A 25,128-nucleotide genomic window follows, 5' to 3' on the forward strand; every position below is an offset into this window, starting at 1 on the left:
ACAGACTGAGGACGACCTGCTTCATGTCCAATGACTGAGGAGACACCACCTGACCTGCTGCGAACTGAGACGCTCCCACTTCTCCCAGTTTGTACTCACTGACTGGTGTGAAGCTGCAGCTCCTCGGCTCGTCGACGACCACTTCCTGCAGCTCTACCTCGCTCTACCACACACACTCCCTCTCTGTCGTCACATGTAAAAACTGTGTGTGTGTGTGTGTGTGTGTGTGAGAAAGTGGTTTCAAGAGAAAACTTCATCCATGAACAAAAGTCCACATTAATTATTGACATGGTTTAATGACACAGTTGTCATGGAGACCAGGAAGGAAAAGGACGAGTCAGCTGGACTTTTACCTTCAGCTCTGCTCAGATTTTCAGCCTCTTTTAGATCCTACTTTTGGTTTTACACAGAAATAAATGACATTTTTATTTCTCACTATACCATGAAATTTGTGCACTTACTGTACACGACATTTTTTTATCATAATATATCATTTTTATTCATTTGTAACTGACGTGTTATACCATCACATACTAGACGACATTTTTTATGACACTAAACTATCGTTTATTTTTCTTACGATACCATGACATTTTTATGACAAAGGAAACAATAATATTTTAATACTACATGTCAAAAATCAAAGAACAGAAAATTCACGAGCAGGTGAGAATAAAAACAAGACAGAAGTGAGAATTCAGTGTCAGTTTGTTTTTAATAAAATATGAAACAGAATCATTCATATCATCAAACAACAACATGGAACAATGGACAAAAAAACAAACACCTGATGGAAAATGGCCGACTGCAGGAATCTCATGGCAGCGTCTGCTGTTGCTGTGCTGAGGGGATCCTGACGTGACCTGGACCCACGGACACGTCTGACTTTGACCTGCAGGTGGCGCTGAAGTAAAAATCTGAGGATCCCATAAATCATGAGGATTCGTCCTGAGGGGACGTGAACGTCTGAACCAAATGTGGAGAAAATTCATCCAATAATTGTTGAGATATTTCAGTCTGGACTGACTCCCAGCAGACAGCTGATGTGTGAAAACAATATTCACCTCACACAAACACAAACTCCATGTTTGTTGAGAACAAAAAAGACGTGACCTCTGTTCTGATCATGTCAACTAATGATAAGTTTAATCTGCTGATTATTTTCTCGATCAATGGTTTTCTCAAAAGACATGTTATCATTTCTTCAATGTCTTGTTTAGTTCGACCAACAGTCAAAAAATTCTGTTTTTTTTCATGTGTGACAAAGAAAAACTGTAATTCCTGACATTTGAGGAGCTGGAACCAGAGATGTTTGATCCTTTTACTTTGAATATGAAACAATTCACATCCATCAGCTGACTGATGGTTGCAGCTGAAAATACCTGAGAGTCCAGATCATGAGTCACAGCACAAGGACAAACATCCAGAGGTGAAACAGGAAACTGACAAAATGAAAAATAACCCACAAACTGACAGAGAGTTAAACAGGAAGTGAACAGCAGCAGAAACTCTGCAGGAAAGAAACCTGGTCAACAGAGAGGAGAAGAACAATGAGACAAATCACAGACGCACAAGATAAACACAAGGTCCACACAGTGCTGCAGTCGGAGGAAGAGGTGGAGCAGGTGGAGGTGGTGCTGACTTTACACTGAGCTGCAGCCAAAGAAAAGTCCAGTTTCAGTCTGTAGTGATTTGACATCATGGACGGTTGAGCTGAAACTCCAGAGTGATGAAGACAAACCTCAGTCACCACATCTGGTTCCACTAACAGTCTGAAGGCTTCATGTGGCTGCAGTGACACATGAGAGTGTGGCATCAATACTGATCAATACTGATCAATACTGATCAATAGTGAGTCTGCAGACTGTGACTGAGTCAGTAGGACTCAGAGTGTCCTCCTGTCTTCATCCATCGTCCATCGGCTCCTCCACCTCCGTTTTCTCTCTGGTCCAAAGTCAGATTGTATCGATGATCAAAGATCAACAGACCAATCAAACTGATTGATCAGCCATCAGAGGAGTTGGATCAATGGAGCTGCTTCTGTTTCTGTCCTGACGTCTCTCTGCAGGGGAGACAGAAGACAGTGAGACAGACAAACAACCAGAGACAAACAACCAGAGACAAATAAACAACCAGTGAAAAAAAACAAAAAGAGACAAATAAACAACCAGAAACAAACAACGAGAGACAAATAAACAAGCGGAGACAAACAAACACTACAGACAAACAAAAAGAGACAAACAAACAACCTAAAACAAACAAAAAGAGACAAAGAAACAACCAGAGATAAACAAACAACCAGAGACAAACAAACAACCAAAGACAAACAAAAAGAGACAAAGAAATAACCAGAGATAAACAAACAACCAGAGATAAACAAACAACCAGAGACAAATAAACAACAAGAAACGAACAAACAACCAGAGACACATAAACAACAAGAAACAAACAAACAACCAGAGACAAACAAACAACCAGAGACAAATAAACAACAAGAAACAAACAAACAACCAGAGACAAACAAACAACCAGAGGCAATAACACTGACCTTTGACCTTGAGAGTCACTCTTTTCCCTCTGATTAAGTTTCCGTCCTTGTAGACTCTGCAGGTGTATCCTCCTGTGTCTCTGACTCTGAGGTGTTTCAGGGTCAGACTGAGGTCTCCAGTTCTCAGCAGGTCTTCCTTCATCTCTGTTCGGTCTCTGTAAACCTGGTCCTGGTCTTCAGGTCTGTCAGAACCGTTCTGATACACATGGACCTTCCTGTAACTGTTGCCCCACTCCACTCTGACGTCTCCAGACAGGTGAGGTGTGGTCTTGAAGGGCAGCTGGACAGACTCCTCCTCCTCCTCCTCCACCTCCACCTGTTTGCCTGAGAGGACAACAAACCAGATGATCAGCTGTTCAGACAGCAGCAGCAGGTTTTAATCTCTTTATTGAAGCATCACAAAGTTGTAGAGAAACCTGAAGGACAGAACCAGATCAGACCAGAAGGTAACAGGGACAGAAATCTAGAAACTAAAAGCAGGTGTTGAAGGTGTTGGAGAGGATCAGAGTCTGGATGGTGCTGTGATCGTCTCCTCTCAGTCTGGACCTGCTGTCTGTTGCTTTTCTTTCTCACATTTACATTTATGGACCAAAACTGAAGAGAAGAAGATTTCAAATCCAAACATGTCTGTTGACAAACAAACAACCAGAGACAAATAAACAACACTGACCTTTGACCTTGAGAGTCACTGTTTTCCCTCTCAGTAAGTTTCCGTCCTTGTAGACTCCGCAGGTGTATCTTCCTGTGTCTCTGACTCTGAGGTGTTTCAGGGTCAGACTGAGGTCTCCAGTTCTCAGCAGGTCTTCCTTCATCTCTGTTCGGTCTCTGTAAACCTGGTCCTGGTCTTCAGGTCTGTCAGAACCGTTCTGATTCACATGGACCCTCCTGTTGTCTCTGTCCGTCCACTCCACTCTGACGTCTCCAGACAGGTGAGGTGTGGTCTTGAAGGGCAGCTGGACAGACTCCGCCCCTGATTCCACCTCCACCTGTTTGCCTGAGAGGACAACAAACAAATAACTAGAGACAAACAAACAACCAGTGAAAAAAAACTAAAAGAGACATATAAACAACCAGAAATAAACAAGCGGAGACAAACAAACAAAAAGAGACAAATAAACAACCAGAAACAAACAAAAAGAGACAAACAAGAAGAGACAAAGAAATAACCAGAGATAAACAAACAACCAGAGACAAACAAACAACCAGAGACAAATAAACAACGAGAAACAAACAAACAACCAGAGACAAATAAACAGACAAACAAATAACCAGAAACGAAAAAACAACCAGAGACAAACAAACAAACAACTAGATACAAATAAACAACCAGAGAAAAACAAACAACCAGAGAAAAACAAACAAACAACTAGATACAAATAAACAACCAGAGAAAAACAAACAACCAGAGACAAATAAACAACCGGAGACAAACAAACAACCAGAGACAAACAAACAACCAAAGAACCAGAGACAAATAAACTGCAAGAGAAAAACAAACAACCAGAGACAAACAAACAACAAGAAACAAACAAACAACCAGAGACAAACAAACAAAAGGAGACAAATAAACAACCGGAAACAAACAAACAACCAGAGACAAACAAACAACCAAAGAACCAGAGACAAATAAACTGCAAGAGAAAAACAAACAACCAGAGACAAACAAACAACAAGAAACAAACAAACAACCAGAGACAAACAAACAAAAGGAGACAAATAAACAACCGGAAACAAACAAACAAACAACCAGAGCCAAACAAACAACTAGAGACAAACAAATAAACAACCTCAGACAACAACTAGAGACAAATAAACAAAAGGAGACAAATAAACAACCAGACACAGACAACGTGAGGCAAATAAAAAAAACAGAGACAAATAAACAGAGACAAACAAACAACCAGAGACAAACAAACAACCAGAGTCAAATAAAGAGAGACAAACAAACAACCAGAGACAGATAAACAACCAGAGACAAACAACTAGAGACAAACAAACAACCAGAGAAAAATAAACAACACTGACCTTTGACCTTGAGAGTCACTGTTTTCCATCTCAGTAAGTTTCCGTCCTTGTAGACTATGCAGGTATATCTTCTCGTGTCTCTGACTGTGAGGTGTTTCAGGGTCAGACTGAGGTCTCCAGTTCTCAGCAGGTCTTCCTTCATCTCTGTTCGGTCTCTGTAAACCTGGTCCTGGTCTTCAGGTCTGTCAGAACCGTTCTGATTCACATGGACCTTCCTGTCGTCACTGTCAATCCACTCCACTCTGACGTCTCCAGACAGGTCAGCTGTGGTCACGAAGGGCAGCTGGACAGACTCCTCCTCCTCCACCTCCACCTGTTGGCCTGAGAGGACAACAAACCAGATGATCAGCTGTTCAGACAGCAGCAGCAGGTTTTAATCTCTTTACTGAAGGATCACAAAGTTGTAGAGAAACCTGAAGGACAGAACCAGATCAGACCAGAAGGTAACAGGGACAGAAATCTAGAAACTAAAAGCAGGTGTTGAAGGTGTTGGAGAGGATCAGAGTCTGGATGGTGCTGTGATCGTCTCCTCTCAGTCTGGACCTGCTGTCTGTTGCTTTTCTTTCTCACATTTACATTTATGGACCAAAACTGAAGAGAAGAAGATTTCAAATCCAAACATGTCTGTTGACAAACAAACAACCAGAGACAAACAAACAACACTGACCTTTGACCCTGAGAAACACCCTTTTCTCTCTCAGGAAGTTTCCGTCCTTGTAGACTCTGCAGGTGTAGCCTCCTCTGTCTCTGACTCTGAGGTGTTTCAGGGTCAGACTGAGGTCTCCAGTTCTCAGCAGGTCTTCCTTCATCTCTGTTCGGTCTCTGTAAACCTGGTCCTGGTCTTCAGGTCTGTCAGAACCGTTCTGATACACATGGACCTTCATGTTGTCTCTGTCCATCCACTCCACTCTGACGTCTCCAGACAGGTCAGCTGTGGTCACGAAGGGCAGCTGGACAGACTCCGCCCCTGATTCCACCTCCACCTCCACCTGTTGGCCTGAGAGGACAACAAACCAGATGATCAGCTGTTCAGACAGCAGCAGCAGGTTTTAATGTCTTTATTGAAGGATCACAAAGTTGTAGAGAAACCTGAAGGACAGAACCAGATCAGACCAGAAGGTAACAGGGACAGAAATCTAGAAACTAAAAGCAGGTGTTGAAGGTGTTGGAGAGGATCAGAGTCTGGATGGTGCTGTGATCGTCTCCTCTCAGTCTGGAGATGAACCTCAGCTCCACAACATTTCACACACATGTTCAACATCAGAGCACAACACAGACACACAAACACTCCTCACATCACAGTCTCACAGTTTGTTGTCAACATGAGTGAAGCCACAGGATCCACTCAGCTCATCTCTGCATCTCTGTCAAAGCTGCTCTGGATCAATAACGTTGATCAGGTCAAAGTTCAACTCTGGGGCTCACAGCAAGACTACAGGACCAACATCCCATCAGCCACTGGGAGCAGACAGACAGACAGTGAGCTGCTACGTCTCCATCACTGACATCAAAGTGTTGTATGAAGACGTTTGTCCTCAGAGTAACAGGCTGAGTGTCTGAGTGTTGGACAGAAAGTCCTCAGTGAGGACAGGACGCTCAGCAGACAGACGGAGAGCAGACTGTTGAAGCTGCTGTCTCTGCTGCTCATGGTGGAGCTGCTGCTTTCTGTCTGTCAGGTCTGGACCTTCAGGGTCAGGGTTTGTCCTGAGGGACACTTTATGTTTGGACTCTTGAGTTGGACTTTTTGCTTATTTCCTGTTTTATTTTGGAGGATCTTCCCTTGTGTGTCTAAAGTTTAGTTACTTCCTGTCTCTGTCCTGTTTCCCTCATGGTTGATTGTGTCTTTAAGTCTCTGTCTTTGCCTTGTTCTGTTTCAGTCTTGTGCTCTTGTTGCTCCTGTTTCGCTCCAGTGTTCCCAGTTGTTTTCCTGTTCTCCACTTTTTTGGATTTTGAGTTCTGTGCATTTTCTCTGGTTTTTGTAAGTTAACTTTTTGTCACTAAAATACCTTTTTCCACCTTCTCCTGCATTGTCTGCGTTTGGGTCCTCAACTCAAACAAGACTGAACCAACTGACCAATATGGAGCCAGCAGACAAATTTTTTATTTGCCTTTTACCTGGGAGGACTTCAATGTTTCAAAGGACACTATTTTGCATGAAGACCCTGATTTCCTTAAATTACTGTCACCATTTGGAAGCAGGACCCTGATTCTGCCAAGCGAGTGGCTCACAACCAGTGGAGCTGATTTTTTAGCCCTGCACCTCCGCCCTGGGGTCCCAGCCTCCACCCTGTACCCCAGTCATCTAGCATCAGGCCTACTAGCTTTCAGCCTGCACCCCAGACTCCTTAACTTCAGCCAGCCTCCAGTCAGCCTTCTGGTCACCGAGCAGTAAGTCCACAGTCTCCAGGCCTCTCTGCACATTAGCCAACCCCCTGACGGATTCAGACCTGGAGGACCCTGAGCTGTCTCCTTTCTGGGGAACTCACCTAGCCTTTCCTGGGAGCCCCTGGAAAGAGACGAAGGTCACAGAGACACCGGTCCTCCAAGCAGCCTCAGCTCCAGGTCTCCAGTTTCCAGCTCAAGTCACAGCTCCAGCTGCCCAGTAACCACGACTCGCCACCGACCACGCTGGCTGACGCGTCACCTGTTTCAGCGTCGGGGGTCCCGCTCAGCATCTCCCTTGTTCCTGAGTTGGTGGTCCAGGGCGCTTGGTCCTTGTGTCACGGCAGCAGCCCGGCTGACTCCTGCTCCTCGTGTCTAAATTGCCCCTAAGTGTGAATGTGAGTGTGTGGTTGTCCGTCTCTACATGTGACAGACTGGAGAACTGTCCAGGTTGTACACCACCCTCGCCCTGTGGGGGCTGGGGTTGGCTCCAGCCCCCACGACTCTGTACAGATGAGCAGTGCAGAAAAACCTGATACAGACACAGGACTGATGCTCTGCATGTGAAACACACCTCTGACCTGTGGTGCACATGAAAGTTGTCTTTCTGATTATTGATGAGTGGATTGATGAGCTGTTTGATCTCTGCTTTAGATAAATAATGTCGGGGGGGGGGGGGCAGCTGAACCAAAACAGACGAGGGGAAACAACAGGAGCTGAGTTTATTTGTATCTGAGTTGACAGAAGAGAAACCATATGGGAGCAGCATAGTCTGCTCTGGACCAATAAACACTGACAGATGTAAACTCATGAAGTCACTGTGTCACACGCAGCAGCAGCCTGTGACGGACAGCAGTGAGGGTGAGACGCCGGCGTCCTCCTGCACGTCCACGTGGACGTTACAGGTAGAAGACTTTGTCCAAGACGTCAGTGAGACATGAAGTTTAACAGGAGACGGTGCTGAATGTGCAGAGTGTCCTCAGTCTGTGTGGACGCCACTGGTCCAGCTTTTAATGATGTGAACCTGTTCACCTGGTCCCAGGACGGTCAGACCGGTCTTCACCGAGGCTCCGCCCACCTCTGGAAGGTGACACGCTTCTGTCTGAAAGGTCTGCTCTGAGGTCTGAGGTCTACAGCTTCCTGCAGAGTGAGACCAGCACCTTGGTGATCTGAGAGGGATCAAAGTGAACCAGAGGCTGGATTCACAGGAGAACCTCAGTCTGACCACAGTTTGATGGTGGAACAGTCTGACGGCCTCCACCATCAACGCTCAGCAGTCACTGGTCGTCCTGGATGATGTCACACAGCTCAGTGAAGTGAGAGGCTGTTACCTGTGACTTTAACCTGAAAATGTAGCCTCACTGTCATTGGTCAAGGACCAGGAAGTGATGGACTGCAGTAGTTTCACTTTACTGTCAGTGCTGTAGAACACACACACACACACTCACAAATCTTCCGGCTCTCAACGAAGGCGGACGCATCTTCCCCCTCTCTCCTCTCCCTTTTTTTTCCCTGCTTTGCATCTCACGTCTCGTCCTGTCTTGTCTAAACCTTGGAAGCCTCTCTCCGCACTGCTCTCTAAATCTTAAATCATGGAATTGGTCAACTGGTCTCTCAACGCAATTGACAGGATCTTCTCGACGAGAAGCCCGGGTTCGGGGGAACCTGTCTGCCCTGGCGGAACGTACGCCGCTGGCTACATGAGGGACTCCTGGGAGCAGTGGAGGGTCGTGTGCCTGGCGATTCTTTCCGTTGAGGACATCGAAGATCTCTACATATTCGGAATTGTGATGGGTGACAGCAGTCCAACTCCCCACGCTGCCCGACATAATTGATGGTGTGAGTAAAGCTGTAAGCACTCAGACTGTGATTGTGAACCGCAACTTGGGAACCACCTTGGAAGGAGCTGTCAACACCCTGTCTGTGGCAATAGACAGAGCTGTTAACGCTCAGACTGTGGTCATAAATCGCAACATGGGTCACATCTTGGAGAAGCTTGCAGCTTTGAAAAGGAGAATGGATGAAGATGACCAGAATGGACTAACAGAGTAAGCCGTGTCTATTGAAATACGACTGCTCGCCCCAACCCAAACAATCATAATCTAATCTGCATTCTGGCCCCCGCAGCACCAGCCTAGGCCAAGGCCGGTGCTGGAACAACTCCCCCACGAGATCACTGCAGTGAGACGCTTCTACTCCTACCCCTCCCTCCTTTCCTCCACGGACACCTGTTGATTGTTGACTCCATCTGGGACCCGATCAAGGATGTCTCCATGGCAACTTGCTGTGTTATCGCGATGACACCCTGCGAACTGAGGCTCTGATCGTGAACTAGACGAAGCGACTCTCCAGGCCTATGCACACACACACACATTCACGGCACTCCTCACATGTACATATGCAACACACACCCCATCCCCAAACCCCATCCCACGCCTTTGCTGCTTCCTCCCATCCAGTGTGGCAGGCGGGGTCCGACGGCGGCGCCTCAATGGCAGCGGCTAAGGCTGGCTGCCTGTCTGTACTGGAACCACCTCCTCCCCCTTTCCCCCTCCCCTGGAGCAAGTTGTTTGCGTCGATATGTTGTAAAATGTGCTTATATATGCTTATGTTGCCGAGGTTTTTTTTACCAAATCCACACTGTACCCCCTCAGGAGTATAGTTTGGGTTTATTTCTTTTTTTTCTCCTCTCCTCTCCACATGTTTCTCTCCCCCCCCCCCCCCCCCCCCTTTTTGCTACAGTCATCCTGTTATGTTATGTGTTGACGGGGTGATTGTTGTAATTTCGCTGCAATTGTACTTGTACTGTTACAGTGACAATAAAGCCACATCCATCCATCCACATCCATCCAAACACTCACACACACACACACATACTTGTGATGATGAATCTTCTCATTAATCCTTGCAGAACCATAATGACACCACAGGAAACAACCAGGAGAACCAGGAGAACCCAGAATTCAACCAGGCCAGAGAACGGTTCTGTGGACAAGATAAACATCATCAACAACAACAACATGACCTTTACATGACCCCTGTGACCCTGCTCCTGAACCCCTGTTAATTCAGATCAGGTCTAATGCTCATTCACAGGTGTTTCCCTGTTTAATTGATGTCATCAGGATGGATACGACGATCACTACTGATTGGCTGGAGAGAAATACAGTCCCCCCAATCTACGTTCTAACTTATATTTTATCAATCAATCAATCAATCATCAATCAATCAATCAACCAACCAATCAGTTAATAATAAATCAGTCAGTCAGTCAGTCAATCAATTATGTGAATAGTGCAGCACTGTATCTGACCTGTATCTTCAGCTCTGACCTCTGACCTGTCCTCACTGTATATGTTAGAGTTTGTGGCTGACCTTTGACCTGCAGCTGTATGTCTCTCAGTCTCCGCTCATTTCCAAACGCTGTGATGGTGCAGGTGTAGTTGCCGCTGTCAGAGAGGTGGAGTTTTCTCAGAGTGAGGCTGAGGTCTCCAGTGGTCAGAGCGTCAGTCCTCATCGAGGTTCGGCTGCTGTAAACCTGGTTCTGGTCTCTGAGGTCATCACCTCGCTCGTGTCTCTGGTGGACAGTTGAGAGACTGAGATCGTCGCGGCTCCACGTCACTGTGGGGTCCAGAGGTACACGAGAGTCCTCACAGGGCAGCAGGACCGACTCCCTCCCCCCGTAGACCTCCACAGTGTCTCCATGCTGAGAAACTGAGGACACAGAGACAGTGACATCATCAGTGACATCCTGGTGTCCACAGAGTGAACTGCAGGTCCCATGACCCCCGGGGACAGACGTCTTGTCACAGATACAGGCTCCCAAGTCAGATTAGTACAACAAAAGGTGATAGATACATACTTCTCACAAGTCAAAAAAGGTGGCGCCCCCTTGGTGTTTACCCTAAAAGCGGCAAACGGCCTCAGCATACCCTATTCGGGTACCATCATGGATTATGATGTTGAAGGGATTAAGATACCAGAAAAAGGAGTTGTGGTGGTGAAAGATGACAGTCCCACCCACCCTCTAAATGTGGGAATGAATGTCATTGGTGCATGTTGGGATGCTGTTTATAATGGTGAGAAGCCACATTCTTCTCCTCAGGAGTGGAAGTCCCGGCAGGCCTGGAAGGAAGTTGGGTTCCTAGGCTACATCCGTCCGCCAGCCGGTGAGGGGTTCAAGCACCACAAACAGTGAGCTCCTAGTGTGGGGCCAGGCTCGCATGGGACCTGGTGGGGCAGACTACTTGGCATTACTGGAGGCCTTGCCAGAAGCAGCAACCTGAGCTGTGGCTAGGACCCTTTCTGTGGTAAAGGGGGGGGTCCCTGTCAGAGTTTGTAACCCTCACCCCGATACAGTTTCAATAGAATGCTACCAAAAGCTGAGCTGGCTATATCAGGCGGAGGAGTCAGATGTCCAAGGAGTCTCACCATGGGCCCTGATGATGTCGTTGAAGTGGGCGTGGTGGAGATCTCAGATCCAGGGGAAGAGGAGAGTCCCAATGAGGAGGTGAGCAAACTAATGAGTTGCGCAAATTTAACTCAGCAGCAGCAGAGGGAGCTTCAGGCTTTGCTGAAGAGGTGGACAAAGGTGTTTGCTGCTTATGAAGAGGACTTCGGCAGGACAGATCTGGTCCAACACCGCATCCACACTGGAGATGCAGCTCCCATGAAGGAGAGGTATTGACCATTGCTACCATTAATGTATAAGGGGATAAAGACTGCTGGCAGACATGTCGGAGAAGGGTGTCATTCGGGAAAGTTGTAGTCCCTGGGCAGCTCCCATAGTCCTGGTGAAAAAGAAGGATGGTAGTTGGCACTCGTGTGGATTATAGGAATCCCAATGTTGTTACTCACAAGGATGCTTTTCCTCTCCCTAGGATTGATGAGACTCTGACCTGCCTGACTAAAGCAGAGTGGTTCTCAACTCTCGATCTTGCCAGCGGGTACTGGCAGGTGGAGATGGATCCTAGGGATCGAGAGAAGACTGTGTTCACCACCCCTTTGGGACTGTTCAAGTTTGAACTCATGCCTTTTGGGCTTTGTAATGCCCCTGCAAACATTTCAGCGGTTGATATAGCAGTGTTTGAGTGGCCAGATAGCTGACTCTCTCCTAGTATATTTGGATGACATCATAATATACTCACCTGATATCTCCTCCCACTTGCAGTATTTGGACTTTTGAAATCTGTTGCCATGGCGCCGCGGATGGCTGCCTCGGTGTGTTGGTGCACACTCTTTTGCCTTATTTTCTTTATAACTTCAGTTTCTGCTTTGGTTTCCGGAGCTCTTTCACCAGAGAAGAGCTCATTAACATCAGAGAAACAGCTCCAGAGGATTTTTCCCACCTTTCTCGCCTCACCTGTGGAATTATTGGACATTTTGGTTAAAGGTGCACTGACCGTTGCTCTCGCAGTGAAACGCTGGAGGAGAGGAAAACGTGCCGGTGCGTTTGTGCATCTCCGCCGGCGTGGACTCCACACACTGCTCCCAGGTATCTTTCTCTCCAAGGTGCGTTCACTGCCCAACAAACTGGATGAACTTCAGCTGCTGGTGCAGAAGAACAGAGACTTTTCTTCATCTTCCGTCCTGTACTTCACGGAGACGTGGCTGTGTGGATTGATTCTGAACTCTGCGCTGGAGCTGGCCGGCTTCCAACTCTTCAGAGCGGATCGCGACACAGAGCTGTCCGGCAAAACGAAAGGTGGAGGAATCTGTTTTTATGCTAACAGTGGCTGGTGCAGAGACGTGACAGTGATCCTGCAGCACTGTTCTCCTGACCTGGAAACTTTCATCATAAACTGCAGGCCCTTCTACTCCCCCCATGAGTTCACCTCATTCATCCTGGTCGGTGTTGACATCCCCCCACAGGCCACAGCAGATACTGTGTGTGGAGCGGATCAACCCGGACTCCGTAGTTATTGTCCTTGGTGACTTTAACAAAGGTAACCTCAGCCACGAACTGCCCAAATACTGCCCGACCAGAGAGGGGAACACTCTGGATCACTGTTACCCCACAATCAGTGGTGCTTATCCCGCCGTCCCCCGGGCTGCACTGGGCCACTCTGACCATGTCATGGTCCACCTGATTCCCACATACAGGCAGAAACTAAAACTGTGTAAACCTGTTGTGAGGACATCGAAGCAGTGGAGCAGTGAAGCCATAGAGGAACTGCGGGCATGTTTGGACTGCACTAACTGGGAAGTGTTCAGGACTGCTTCCAACAGTCTGGATGAGTTCACAGAGGCTGTGACGTCATACATCAGCTTCTGTGAGGACTGCTGTATCCCATCACGTACCAGGGTGAGTTATAACAATGACAAACCCTGGTTCACAGCTAAGCTCAGTCAGCTCAGGAGGCAAAAGGAGGAAGCTTTCAGGAGTGGGGACAGGGACAGGTTTAAAGAGTCCAAGTACAGGTTTAGTAAGGCAGTGAGAGAAACTAAACGTCTGTACTCAGCTCCAGTTCTCAGCCAATGACTCTGCTTCTGTCTGGAAAGGGCTCAGACAGATCACAAACTACAAACCTGAACCCCCCCATTCCATTAACGACTTCCATCTGGCCAACAATCTGAATGAGTTCTACTGCCGCTTTGAAAGACAATGGGACAGGCCTGACACCAACCCCCGCGAGTCCAGCCACCACCTCCAGACCACCAGCTTCTCCTCCCCCACTTTAGCAGGGACCCTGGCACCTCCACAACTAGCCACATCAGAACCCCCCTCCTCCCCTACCAAAGGAACGTCTCTCTCTATCCTGGAGAGAGATGTCAACAGGCTTTTTAAGAAGCAGAACCCCCGCAAAGCAGCCGGTCCTGACTCTGTCTCTCCATCATCCCTGAAGCACTGTGCTGATCAGCTGTCTCCGGTGTTCACGGACATCTTCAACACCTCACTGGAGACCTGCCACGTGCCAGCCTGCTTCAAATCCTCCACCATCATCCCTGTCCCCAAAAAAACCAAGGCCCACAGGACTAAATGATGACAGACCCATTGCCCTGACCTCTGTGGTCATGAAATCATTTGAGCGCCTTGTCCTGTCCCACCTCAAATCCATCACTGACCCACTCCTGAACCCCCTGCAGTTCGCCTACAGAGCCAACAGGTCTGTAGATGACGCCGTCAACATGGCTCTCCACTTCATCCTCCAGCACCTGGACTCCTCAGGGACCTACGCCAGGATCCTGTTTGTGGACTTCAGCTCTGCCTTCAACACCATCATCCCGGCTCTGCTGCAGGACAAGCTCTCCCAGCTGAGCGTGCCTGACTCCACCTGCAGGTGGATCACCGACTTACTGTCTAACAGGAGGCAGCACGTGAAGCTAGGAAAGCATGTGTCTGACTCCCAGACCATCAGCACTGGATCCCCACAAGGCTGCGTTCTTTCTCCTCTGCTCTTCTCCCTGTACACCAACACCTGCACCTCCAGCCATCAGTCTGTCAAGCTCCTGAAGTTTGCAGACGAGTCGAGAGGACCCTGTCCGGGATACGCCAATTCTTCTACTCGCCCAGTATGGAGAGAGAGGTGCATCAGTTCCACCTGGGTTGCATCGCTTGTAGCCTGAGGAATAGGGTTGAGCCTAGGGCCCCACTACATCCTATTACAGTGCCATACCCCTTGAAGCCATAGGCTTAGACTTACTTTGACTTGGTAGACCCACTGATAGATACCAAAACATCTTGGTTATGACAGATCTGTTCATATGTTATGCCTGGGCAGTCCCCACTAAAGATCAGACAGCTCAAACAACAGTCCAGGCTTTGTGGTCACATGTAATCCAGACCTTTGGCTGCCCGGCCAGGTTACATTCAGACCGAGGGGCTAATTTTGAGGCGTTAATGCTAGTTATGTGAGTGTTATGGCATAACTAAGAGCAGGACGACCCCTTACCACCCCACCAGCAATGGTACTGTGGAGCGTATGAATCAGACCCTCCTTAAAATGCTCCGCTCCCTACAAGCAAGGGAACAACATTGCTGGCCAGAATACCTCCCAGAGTTATCATGGGCTTATAACAATACAGCCCACAGTGCTACAGGGTATGCCCCCTCATTTCTTATGTTTGGTCAAAACCTGAGGCATCCAGTAGTTGTGGGACTAGGTGTAGGCCCTCAGCAGCCACGTTGTGATCTGGGGGGTTGGGTGAGGGACCACCATCAAAAACTTTCCTTTGCCTATGGGCTGGCTGGAAAGCACATGGCCAAAGCTGCCAGCCTCAATAAAGAGGCCTATGACTCTAAAGCTCACACCTTGCCTTTGGTTATGGATGAAAGACAGGAACAGGCAGGGCCAAGGTAAGCTACATCCGGGCTGAAGCCCAGGGCTCCATGTTGTGTTGGAACAGGTGGGTGGCACTTGGTTGGTGTATAAGGTGCAGCCAAAGACAGGGGATTGGGTGAAGGTTTTACTTTGGAATACATTAAAACTCAGTATTGCCCCTGTAACTGAACACACAGCAAGCAGATGCAGTAGGGGAACTTAGGCGGTCCACTCAACAAGACCTGGGGCAACCGCCCACCTGTTATCGGCCAGATGAGGACTCGATGTCAGTGACTTCCACCATTAAAGTAGGGGGGAATGTCACATGGCAGAATATTTTTGATTTGATGTTTGCATGTTTATTTAATAGTAGCTGTGTTGTTAATTTTGATTATTTGGCTTTAACTGTGTTGCATGTATATTTATAAATTGCTGTGTTTTGGTCTTGAGATTGTTTACAGTTTTGGATCCTGATTTTGTGTATTTTGTGTTGGAGATTTGTTTTCTGTCATAGTGTGCAACTACCGGACTTAAGTGCAATAGACTGGACAATTGCTTGGGGGGAGATACCGGAGGAGCCAATTGGGCAACTAGGAAGTGGACCCTCAGGTGGTTGTAATACCGTGAGGACGCCAGACACCAGCGTGGGCTGAGAACGGCAGGGAGTGCTGCTTCTGTGACCGAGCTGCTGTTTGTTCACCAGAGAACTGTGAGACGCAGACAGAGAAGGAGCCATCTGTTGTATCTACGGCCAGATTCTTTGGTTACTGGGTGGAGGCTGGAGCCTCAGCCCGGACGAGTGAGTATCCGCTGTTCTTTGATAGAACAGACGTGCCTAGTGGCGGACTAGCCGGAAGTGCTTGAGCTACAGCAGAAGTTTAGCAGCAGTGGTGTGAACTGTAAAAAGTACTCGGCCGTGTTTTTGTGAGCGGCACACTGCCTAGTCCTCTCGCCAACAGGGAGTCATGGCCGGAGGGAGCCACGCGCTGCAGGGGACGGTTCACCGGTCAGCTGTGGGTTAGTCGGTGGAACTGCGCAACATTTCAGCAAGCACTGGACTGTGCGGTACCCTGACCCAACTCGCATTTGTGTGACCCTTGTTTTAGATATTTTTATTTCTTCCATTTTATTACTTTTATCTGACATTTTATGTCATAACTGTTTTTAGTATTGAGTCGCTGGAAAAAATCAATTGTTTTTTCTCTGATTAATTGCTCAGGTTTCTGTGCTTGGGTCGCCACACACTGCTCTCCCATCTCCCTTGTGAACCTAATTTAAGAGATTTACTTAGCCTGAGAGTCCCTAGGCTCATCAAAACCTAGGTGACATTGTCGGACAACTATCACAACAGTAATTTTGCCCATAGTGTCGTTGACTGATTTAAAAGTGGTTTGTTTCAGTGGAGCAGCCAGAGGTCCGGTCACGGACCAGACAGTGACAATGGTGAGATAAGAACTGAGCTGCACCTGTTGTTCAGTGTTTTTAACTTCAGGTCACAAATCAGTGACAACACCTGCTCCTCACGTTCAGTGTCCCCTGGAGACACTTCCTTTGTGTTGTCAGTGTTCACAGCTCCAGTGTTGTCAGACTGAGGAAGGTGTTTCTCAATTTGTTTGTGTTCAGTCTGTTTGCATGTGTTTTCTAAGTGGCAGTATTTTGGGCTCTCAGGGCCACCGTACTCCTGTGGCCCCTGGTGCAGTCTCTCCTACCACCTGGTGTCTTCACACAGGAGTCTGGTCTTCCACCTGCAGCTTTTATTGATGCTGAATCAGCTGCTGTGTTCACTGACGCTCAGGTCAAAGGTCAAACATCAGAGCTGTACATACTGCTTGAGGAGTTATTGTGCTCATAAGGCCAAAACCATGTTTTGTGAGGTCATCATGACGTTGACCTTTGACCTTTAGCTCAACAGTGTGGTCCAGAGCTGACACAGATCTGACTGAGGTCCATGTTGATGGAGGACAAGTTCACACACACACACACACACACACACACACCTTCTTTGCTCTTAATCTCGTTGTCCATGACGACACTGAGAACAACAACAACCAGCAGAACCAGGACAGCTGTGAGAACCTTGACCGCGACTAGAAGAGGACCTGTAGTCGACACAAACAACAACATGAGATTCAAATATGAATGAAACTCTATGATCAACACACACACACACACACACACACACACACTCACACACACACACTACATACCTCTTGATTTCAGTAAGTCAGACAGAAACTTCTTGTGGCTCATACGACTTTGTCGTAGTCGTTCTGTAGTCGACACAAACAACAACATGAGATTCAAATATTACAAGAGAACTTTAAAACAACACATTTCCTCAGACTCCTTCTCTGACCTTTGATCTCTGACCTGAGTCTCCTGCTCTGACCTCTGACCTTGGCCTGCAGTATCTGAGGAAAATCTGTGATAACATTGTTCAATATTGTGAAACTTCCCCTGAAATCGACCAGGTTGGAGAGAACAGTGAGACTGTGCAGTGAACAGGAAACCCCCCCGTTCAGAGGGTAAGCAGCTCCCCAGGTGTCAGATACACCATGGTGTTGGGCAATAACGTGTTACTCAGTAATGAATTCCTGTAACATAATTATTTTCCCCAGTAACAGCAGTAAAGGGGATTAAAGTTGGTAAAGCAGTAATAATGTTACTGTTACTGTGTTACTGTCTGATGATGTTCTCCTGATGTCTTTGTTTCATTAGCCTTCATTATTTATGGTCCATACAAATGGATGATTGTGTGTGTGTGGGAGGGGGGGGGGGGGGGGGGGGGTGCACACACACACACACACACACACACACACTCACACACACACACACACACACTTACCCTCTATGTTCTTCATCCCTTGATACACACTGACTCCACAGACAGTAACAGACGTCAGGAGAAACAGGACGGCAGTGAGAGTCCAGGGCCAGAGTGGGGGAGGGGCTGTGGGCAACACAAACAACAACAAGACAACAAATAAACAAAGTCCAGTGATGAGGAGAGTCTGACCTCTGACCTCTGACCTCTGACCTGAGTCTTGAGAGGTGTGAAGAAACAGATTCCGTCAGTCAAATTGATCATGTGATTATTGATCGAAGGGGGCGGGTCATGAAGCCCAGCGTTTTTAGATGGATCAGCTCTGACGTCATCGGTTCCACCAGAGAAATGAAGAAAACACACTTCCTGTTTCTCACTGTGACGGAACAGTTCTCTGACACGTTCTCCAACTGTTCCTGACGAAGACGTCTGATTATCATGGATCCTCCACACAGGAGAGACCTGTCTGTCTGACTGTCTGTCTGACTGAGAGAGAGAGAGAGAGAGAGAGAGAGACCTGTCTGACTGCCTGTCTGTCTGACAGAGAGAGAGAGAGAGAGAGAGAGACCTGTCTGTCTGACAGAGAGAGAGAGAGAGAGAGAGAGACCTGTCTGTCTGACTGTCTGTCTGACAGAGAGAGAGAGACCTGTCTGTCTGACAGAGAGAGAGAGAGAGACCTGTCTGTCTGACTGTCTGACTGACAGAGAGAGAGAGAGAGAGAGAGAGAGAGAGAGAGAGAGAGAGAGAGAGAGAGACCTGTCTGTCTGACTGTCTGTCTGACTGTCTGTCTGTCTGACAGAGAGAGAGAGAGAGAGAGAGAGAGAGAGAGAGAGAGAGAGAGAGACCTGTCTGTCTGACTGACTGACAGAGAGAGAGAGAGAGACCTGTCTGTCTGACTGTCTGACTGACAGAGAGAGAGAGAGAGAGAGAGAGAGACCTGTCTGTCTGACTGTCTGTCTGACTGACAGAGAGAGAGAGAGAGACCTGTCTGTCTGTCTGAAAGAGAGAGAGAAAAGGAGAGAGGGAGAGAGAGAGGGAGAGGGAGAGAGAGAACTGTTTGTCTGACAGAGAGAGAGACAGAATGAAGCTGAACCTGTCTGAACAGTGATGGATTTAAATTTGATCTATTAATGACGCCTCCTGCGGCACTGACACACACACACACTCACACACACACACACTCACACACACACACACACACACACACACACACACACACACACACTTACCCTCGGTGCTCTTCATCCCTTGATACACACTGACTCCACAGACAGTAACAGACGTCAGGAGAAACAGGACGGCAGTGAGAGTCCAGGGCCAGAGTGGGGGAGGGGCTGTGGGCAACACAAACAACAAGACAACAAATAAACAAAAATAAACACAACAAAGTGAAACTTTAAAACAACACATTTCTGATCAATTCACAACAAACTGAGTCCACCTCTGCTCTGACCTCTGACCTCTGACCTCTGCAGGAAGTCCAACCTGTGCTGACCTGAGGTCAGTGTGGAGGATGATCAGAGTTTCTCAGAGCTGGTTACTGAAGTCAAACATCACAGGTGTAAACCCTGTTCTAACACAACAGGGGTTAAAGGAGGACACACACTCAGGTCCCCAGACCTCCAGCTGAGGGGCCACACAGCAAAGGGCCAAGTCAGGATCAGGGACCTGTTTCTGTTTCTGAGCAGCTGCTACAAACCCAGAGTCCAGAGCCGACACAGATCTGAGGAGTGTTCATGTTGATGTTCTCACACACACACACACACACACACACACACACAGACACACACACACACACACACACACACACACACACACACACACACACACCATACCTTCCATGTTCTTCTTCTCTTTTCTCAGTGTGACACAGACGACAACAACAACAGCCAGCAGAACCAGCAGAACCAGCAGAACCAGGACGGCTACGAGAATCCAGCTCCAGTCTGGAGGCTCTGTAGTCCACACAAACAACAACATGAAATACAACAATAAACTAATAAAATCCAATAAACTAAGAAAATGAAAACAATCACAACGAGCAGAGGCCATGACCTCTGACCTCTGACCTGTATCTACTGACCTTTGACCTGCAGTGGTACTTCTCCTCGGCTCACTTCTAGCCCCCCCTCTCTGAGGCTGCAGGTGTAGGTGCTGCTGTCCCTGGTGGTAGGTTCTCTCAGAGTGAGGCTGAGGTCTCCGGTCTCCAGAGCGTCCGTCCTCATCGACGTCCGGCCGCTGTAGCGCTGGTTCTGGTCTTTGAGCTGGTCCCCGTCCAGCTGACGCTGGTGGACGGTTGAAGGTCTGAGGTCGGAGCGGCTCCACACCACCGAGGGCTCCAACAGGCTAAAGGCGGGAAACTGACAGGCCAGCAGGACAAAGTCTGTCCCCTCATACAGCTCCACGGCTGAGGCATGCTGGGAAACTGAGGACACAGACACAACATCACTCCTCCGTCCTCAGCTGAGACAGAGACCGGTCTGATCCGGTTTGTGACTGGACTCACTGCTGCTGCACAAACACCTTCAGGACCCAGGTCACAGCTCTCAGCCTCCTCCTCCTCATCTACTGACTCTCAGAGGGAGGTTTGTTACTGACCACAGGCGCAGGTTCAGGGGGGGTTCAGGAGGGGGGGGTCTGTAGATAACACTGCACTATAACCCAGAGGGACCAAACTGCTTCATCAAAAATGACCAGAAGAAGTAAAGCAGAAGTAAAACACCTCATGATAAGTCAAACTCTGACTGATGTCCTGTGATGAATAACTCACTTTCTAAAGAGCATCATGGCAGCTCTCAGCCTGATGATGAACCTGGACGTAGACTCCTGAAGAGCCTTAAAGCTGCGTCTCTCTACCGACCATCAGGGGGCGACGCCACTGGTTGGAAACAGAGTCTGATTGTGTTGACGTCTCTGTGAAAATGTCTCCACTTCTCTCTGATTTATTCCCTCAGGAAACGTTTCCTGATGAGTTTCTGTCTCAGTCTCTGGTTTCAAGTCTTCAACACAACATGAGGTTCATTTTAAATTATGATCCATTTAGAGGAAATAGACCATAAAGCAGGGGACGCATGAGGGCGGGGCTACCGTGTGATTGACAGACTGAACCTGACAATCAGGACAGAGGACAGAGCAGGTCAGCTCCGCCCCTCACTCCTCCTCAGCTCCACCTTCTCCTCCAAATATGGTTTCTTCTGGTTCAAAAACCAAGATGGCGACGGACAAACTACAAACTAACTACAAACTAATCACAAACTAATTACAAACTAATTACAAACTAATTACAAACTAATTATAAACTAATGACCCAGAAAGTTTCTGAAAACTTCTGTTTCTAACTTCAGGAACTTTGTTTAAAAACCAAATCCAGGAGTTCAGAGAAGGAGAGCGGGTCGGTGTGTGTGTGAGTGTGTGTGTGTGTGTCCGTGTGTGTGTGTGTGAGTGTGTGTGTGTGTGTCCGTGTGTGTGTGTGTGAGTGTGTGTGTGTGTGTCCGTGTGTGTGTGTGTGCGTGTGTGTGTGTGTGTGTGAGTGTGTGTGTGTGTGTGTGTGAGTGTGTGTGTGTGTGTGTGAGTGTGTGTGAGTGTGTGTGTGTGTGTGAGTGTGTGTGTGTGTGTGTGTGTGTGTGTGAGTGTGTGTGTGTGTGTGTGTGTGTGTGAGTGTGTGAGTGTGTGTGTGTGTGTGTGTGTGTGTGTGTGTGTCTCCGTGTGTGTGAGTGTGTGTGTGTCCGTGTGTGCGTGTGTGTCCGTGTGTGTCTCCGTGTGTGTGTGTGTGTCCGTGTGTGTATGTGTGTGTGTATGTGTGTTCGTGTGTGTCTCCGTGTGTGTCTCTGTGTGTCCGTGTGTGTGTGTATCTTACCATACAGGAGGATCACAGTCACCATCATCTTCATCTTCATCTTCATCAGTCTCGTTAAATCCGCTTCTTCCTGAACAGACTGAACAGCTTTACCTCCTTCGACGCAGCAGCTGCAGTTTACTTTCGATTTCAACCGGAAGTCTGTGAACACACCGAGCAACACGTCGGTTGATCCATTAGAATAATGAGCAGATGAAACAATGAAGAGATCAGAATAAATGATCTTCAGACATTTACAGTTTCCTGATGTGGAGGTTTTTCCTGTTTATTCTCGGGTTCAGTGGAGAAAATTCATCTTCAGTGCTTTAATCAACAGGAGAGGATTTATGAAGTGACATCATGCAGACAGTGTTTAGTTGTGATGAAACTGTTGCTATAAATCTGCACAGATTAAAGAAGAAATGTGTATTTCTGGATGTGGAGCTCAGACCAGGATTCCATCAGTTCTGGATCGAGCCTCAAACTTCAGCCGCTCATTTGAAATAAAGACCAACAGGAAGTTAGAGTTGTGTTACAGACCAACACTTCTCATGCTCACAGGGATACAACATTCTCACAGAACACACACTTTGTGTGTATTTACTCCTGATTGTCCTCAGTGTGGTGACTCTTGGTCAGAGCTGTAAAACTGGAGCCGATCACATCATCATCAATCATTCATTCATCAATAACCCTCTGGATCACTTTTCAGAAGATTACACGTTAAACACTGACGATCATCCTCCAAACATCTGACCTGCTTCATGCTGCGTTCACACACATCAGGAAATATCAGTTGTTCAGATGTAGGTTTTTGTCCACTCTTTTAAAAACCTGTCAATCATCTGGACAGCAGCGTCCAATCCTGTGTTCAGAAACGTGCTGGTGGGCGGGGCTTCACTTCCCACTCAGACCCTGATGAACAGAGGTCTGTGTGTGTCGTCAGATTGTGTCCGACGTCCTGACGTGTGTGCATCATGTGTCTGTCGCTGTGTGAGTGGGACCTGTGCAGCTCAGGAACAGGAACAAACTGTGAAAGTGATCAGGCGATCAGATCTGATCAATGTGATCGACAGGAGAAAGGATCAGAGGGGCAGAGTTCAAACGGCTCGACCGGGTTAAAGAGCCTCTCAGTGAAGTGGCAGTCGCTGCAGGAGACGAGCAGATCTGCAGCATCCGCATCATAAAGGAGCCCAGACCCTCCTCATCGTCCACAGACCCCGACTCTGTGAGGCCACGTCAGACTGAGAGGAACATCACGGCTGCCACGAGCTCTGGACTCCTTTCCCTTCCTCAGACTCAGGATCCAGTGGCCGCTCCCCAGCTCTTGGTGACTTTCTCCTTCCTGTTGACGGACTCTTTGACCACCCCCACGTCCCACTTCATCGCCCCCTTCACCTGGACCTCGTAGTAAAACCTCCCTGAGGAGGAACCCTGCTTCCCGAAGACTCCACTGCCAGGATAAACCTCTCTGCTTGGTCTGGGAGCGTCTTCTTCACATCAGCCACGCTGAGGCGTTTGCCATCGTCAGACAGGATGAGCCAGGGTCCTGCTGCTGTTTGAGGGTCCAGAGTCACGTCCACTTCGTCCTGCTGGACCCTCTTCAGCTCGGCCTCCAGAAGCTTCTTCTTCTCCTTCCTGAATGTCTCCTGCAGCTCCTCCACAGCTCCCACCACAGCTCTCCTCACCAGCTCCTCATACGCCGGCTGATGGACGCCCACCCCGGTCCAGTCCTTCATGGATGGAGGAACGTTCAGGGACCAGAAGTTGTGGAGGACGTTAAAGTGGTCTTCAGAGCGCCAGAGCTGCTCCACCTCAGTGCTTCTCCTCATCAGCTCAGAGACCTCCTGCTCCAGCTCTGTGATGAAGCCTTCAGCCTGTTTCTCTTGACCTCTTTCAAGAAACTGCATCAGATCAGTGAGGACCTGAAGGCTTGCTGCCGTCCCTCTGTCTGCAGCTTCTCTGTTGAGTTTAGCTGAGAGTGTCTTTTCCTGGATCCTCAGTCGCCTCTCCTGGATCATCAGATAAATCTTACCCTCTGTCCTCCCCAGCAGGGCCTTCCTTCTTCCACACTCTTCTTTCAGGGGAACAAAGACATGAGCCCTGTGGTCTAACAGAGAGCAGAGCATGCAGATGCAGAACAGCTCCTGAACCGAGCCGCCGTCTCAGAGATGAAGGGATTGATCCGCAGATCTGGTCTCCTGTCAAAACGCTCTTTAAACAGGGGACACTGGCACAAGACGCTAACGTCCCAGTGGTGTGTGATGCAGCCTTTACAGAAGTTGTGTCCACACGGAGACGTGACTGGAAGAGTGAGGACTTCCAGACAGATGGAGCACAGGAGCTGATCCTCAGTCAGCAGACAGCCGGCAGCCGACATGGAGACACACTGAGAACAAAGAGAGTGAGTCCATCAACAACACCTCCACCAACACGCTGCTGAATGACCGGAGGTCAAAGTTCATCATGGACCATCAGGTAAAACGCAGGTAGTCTGTGAGACAGGACGGACATCGTGACTGTGACCAGGTTTAACTGGACGCTTCTTTCTTCAGATCAAAAAGCTGTTGTTCCTCAGTTTGAATGAAACAATCTTCACTCAGAAATAAAACTGAGTCCTGGTGAAACATGGTCTGGATTTTGCCTGAAGCAGGAAAATAGTTTGTTCTTGTTCACAGACGTTTCCCTCAGGTTCACCTGTCTGACCATCGACTGCACCCACCTGTCATTCACCTTCTGACAACCACACTTTATCAACACCACACAACAAGAACACATTAACTGTGTGCAGCCAAAACCAGAGCTGTCAGAAACCTGACAGGTTCGTGTCATTTCAGCTCAACGGTCGAAACTTTGATTGAGCTCAGTGATGATGATGATGAAGGTGATGATCAGAGATCTGTCTGCAGAGCTGCTCTGTGACAGATTCCCTGGATCTGAGACCAGAACCAGGCTGAACTCATCAGTCTGCTCCAGGAAAACACTTCAGACAAGCTGACAAACCTTCAGTTTAACTTTGAAACACAGACGGTGACTTCCTGTTTCTGTGGCGGCTGCAGCGCACGAATGACCACGACTCAGATCAGCATCAGTCACTTTAACTTTTAAAACTCTTTTCAGAGCGAACACGATGTTCCCTCATCAGGCTGAGCGTCATGTTGCTGCTTCCTGCGTCAGGTGTGTTTGTCTCACCTGAAGACTCTGCTGAAGAAAAGACCTGAGACAAACAGGTTGAGTGATTCTCTAATATTTA

General features: G+C 48.1%; 1 protein-coding gene across 1 annotated transcript; it reads right to left on the reverse strand.

Moving 5' to 3' along the window:
- Window positions 1-270: 270 nt before the first annotated feature.
- Window positions 271-23,415, reverse strand: LOC139606882 (uncharacterized). The gene is made up of 14 exons (XM_071459285.1): window positions 22,134-23,415; window positions 21,897-22,037; window positions 20,124-20,465; window positions 19,876-19,995; window positions 19,270-19,374; window positions 17,424-17,486; window positions 17,214-17,315; window positions 10,331-10,669; window positions 9,833-9,940; window positions 5,241-5,570; window positions 4,574-4,894; window positions 3,219-3,542; window positions 2,549-2,872; window positions 271-2,062 (listed from the first exon to the last, which is right to left on the reverse strand). Exons 2-14 carry the CDS (start codon window positions 21,940-21,942, stop codon window positions 1,992-1,994), a joined length of 2,595 nt encoding a protein of 864 aa, XP_071315386.1. The 5' UTR covers window positions 21,943-22,037; window positions 22,134-23,415; the 3' UTR covers window positions 271-1,991.
- Between the last annotated feature and the right edge of the window lie 1,713 nt (window positions 23,416-25,128).

This window comes from Trachinotus anak, unplaced genomic scaffold (genome assembly GCF_046630095.1).
Source record: "Trachinotus anak isolate AG129_WGS33_773 ecotype Australia unplaced genomic scaffold, CSIRO_AGI_Tana_v1 ptg000023l, whole genome shotgun sequence".
NCBI lineage: Eukaryota > Metazoa > Chordata > Actinopteri > Carangiformes > Carangidae > Trachinotus > Trachinotus anak.

Excerpts from the sequence above, each read along its gene's own strand:
- LOC139606882 (XM_071459285.1), bottom strand. The coding sequence starts at position 21,942 with ATGAAGATGAAGATGAAGATGATGGTGACTGTGATCCTCCTGTATG. Across the intron at positions 17,487-19,269 it reads AGGGATGAAGAGCACCGAGG|AACGACTACGACAAAGTCGT; the intron begins GTAAGTGTGTGT and ends TGTCGACTACAG. Across the intron at positions 5,571-9,832 it reads GAGAAGATTCATCATCACAA|GCCAACAGGTGGAGGTGGAG; the intron begins GTATGTGTGTGT and ends TTGTCCTCTCAG.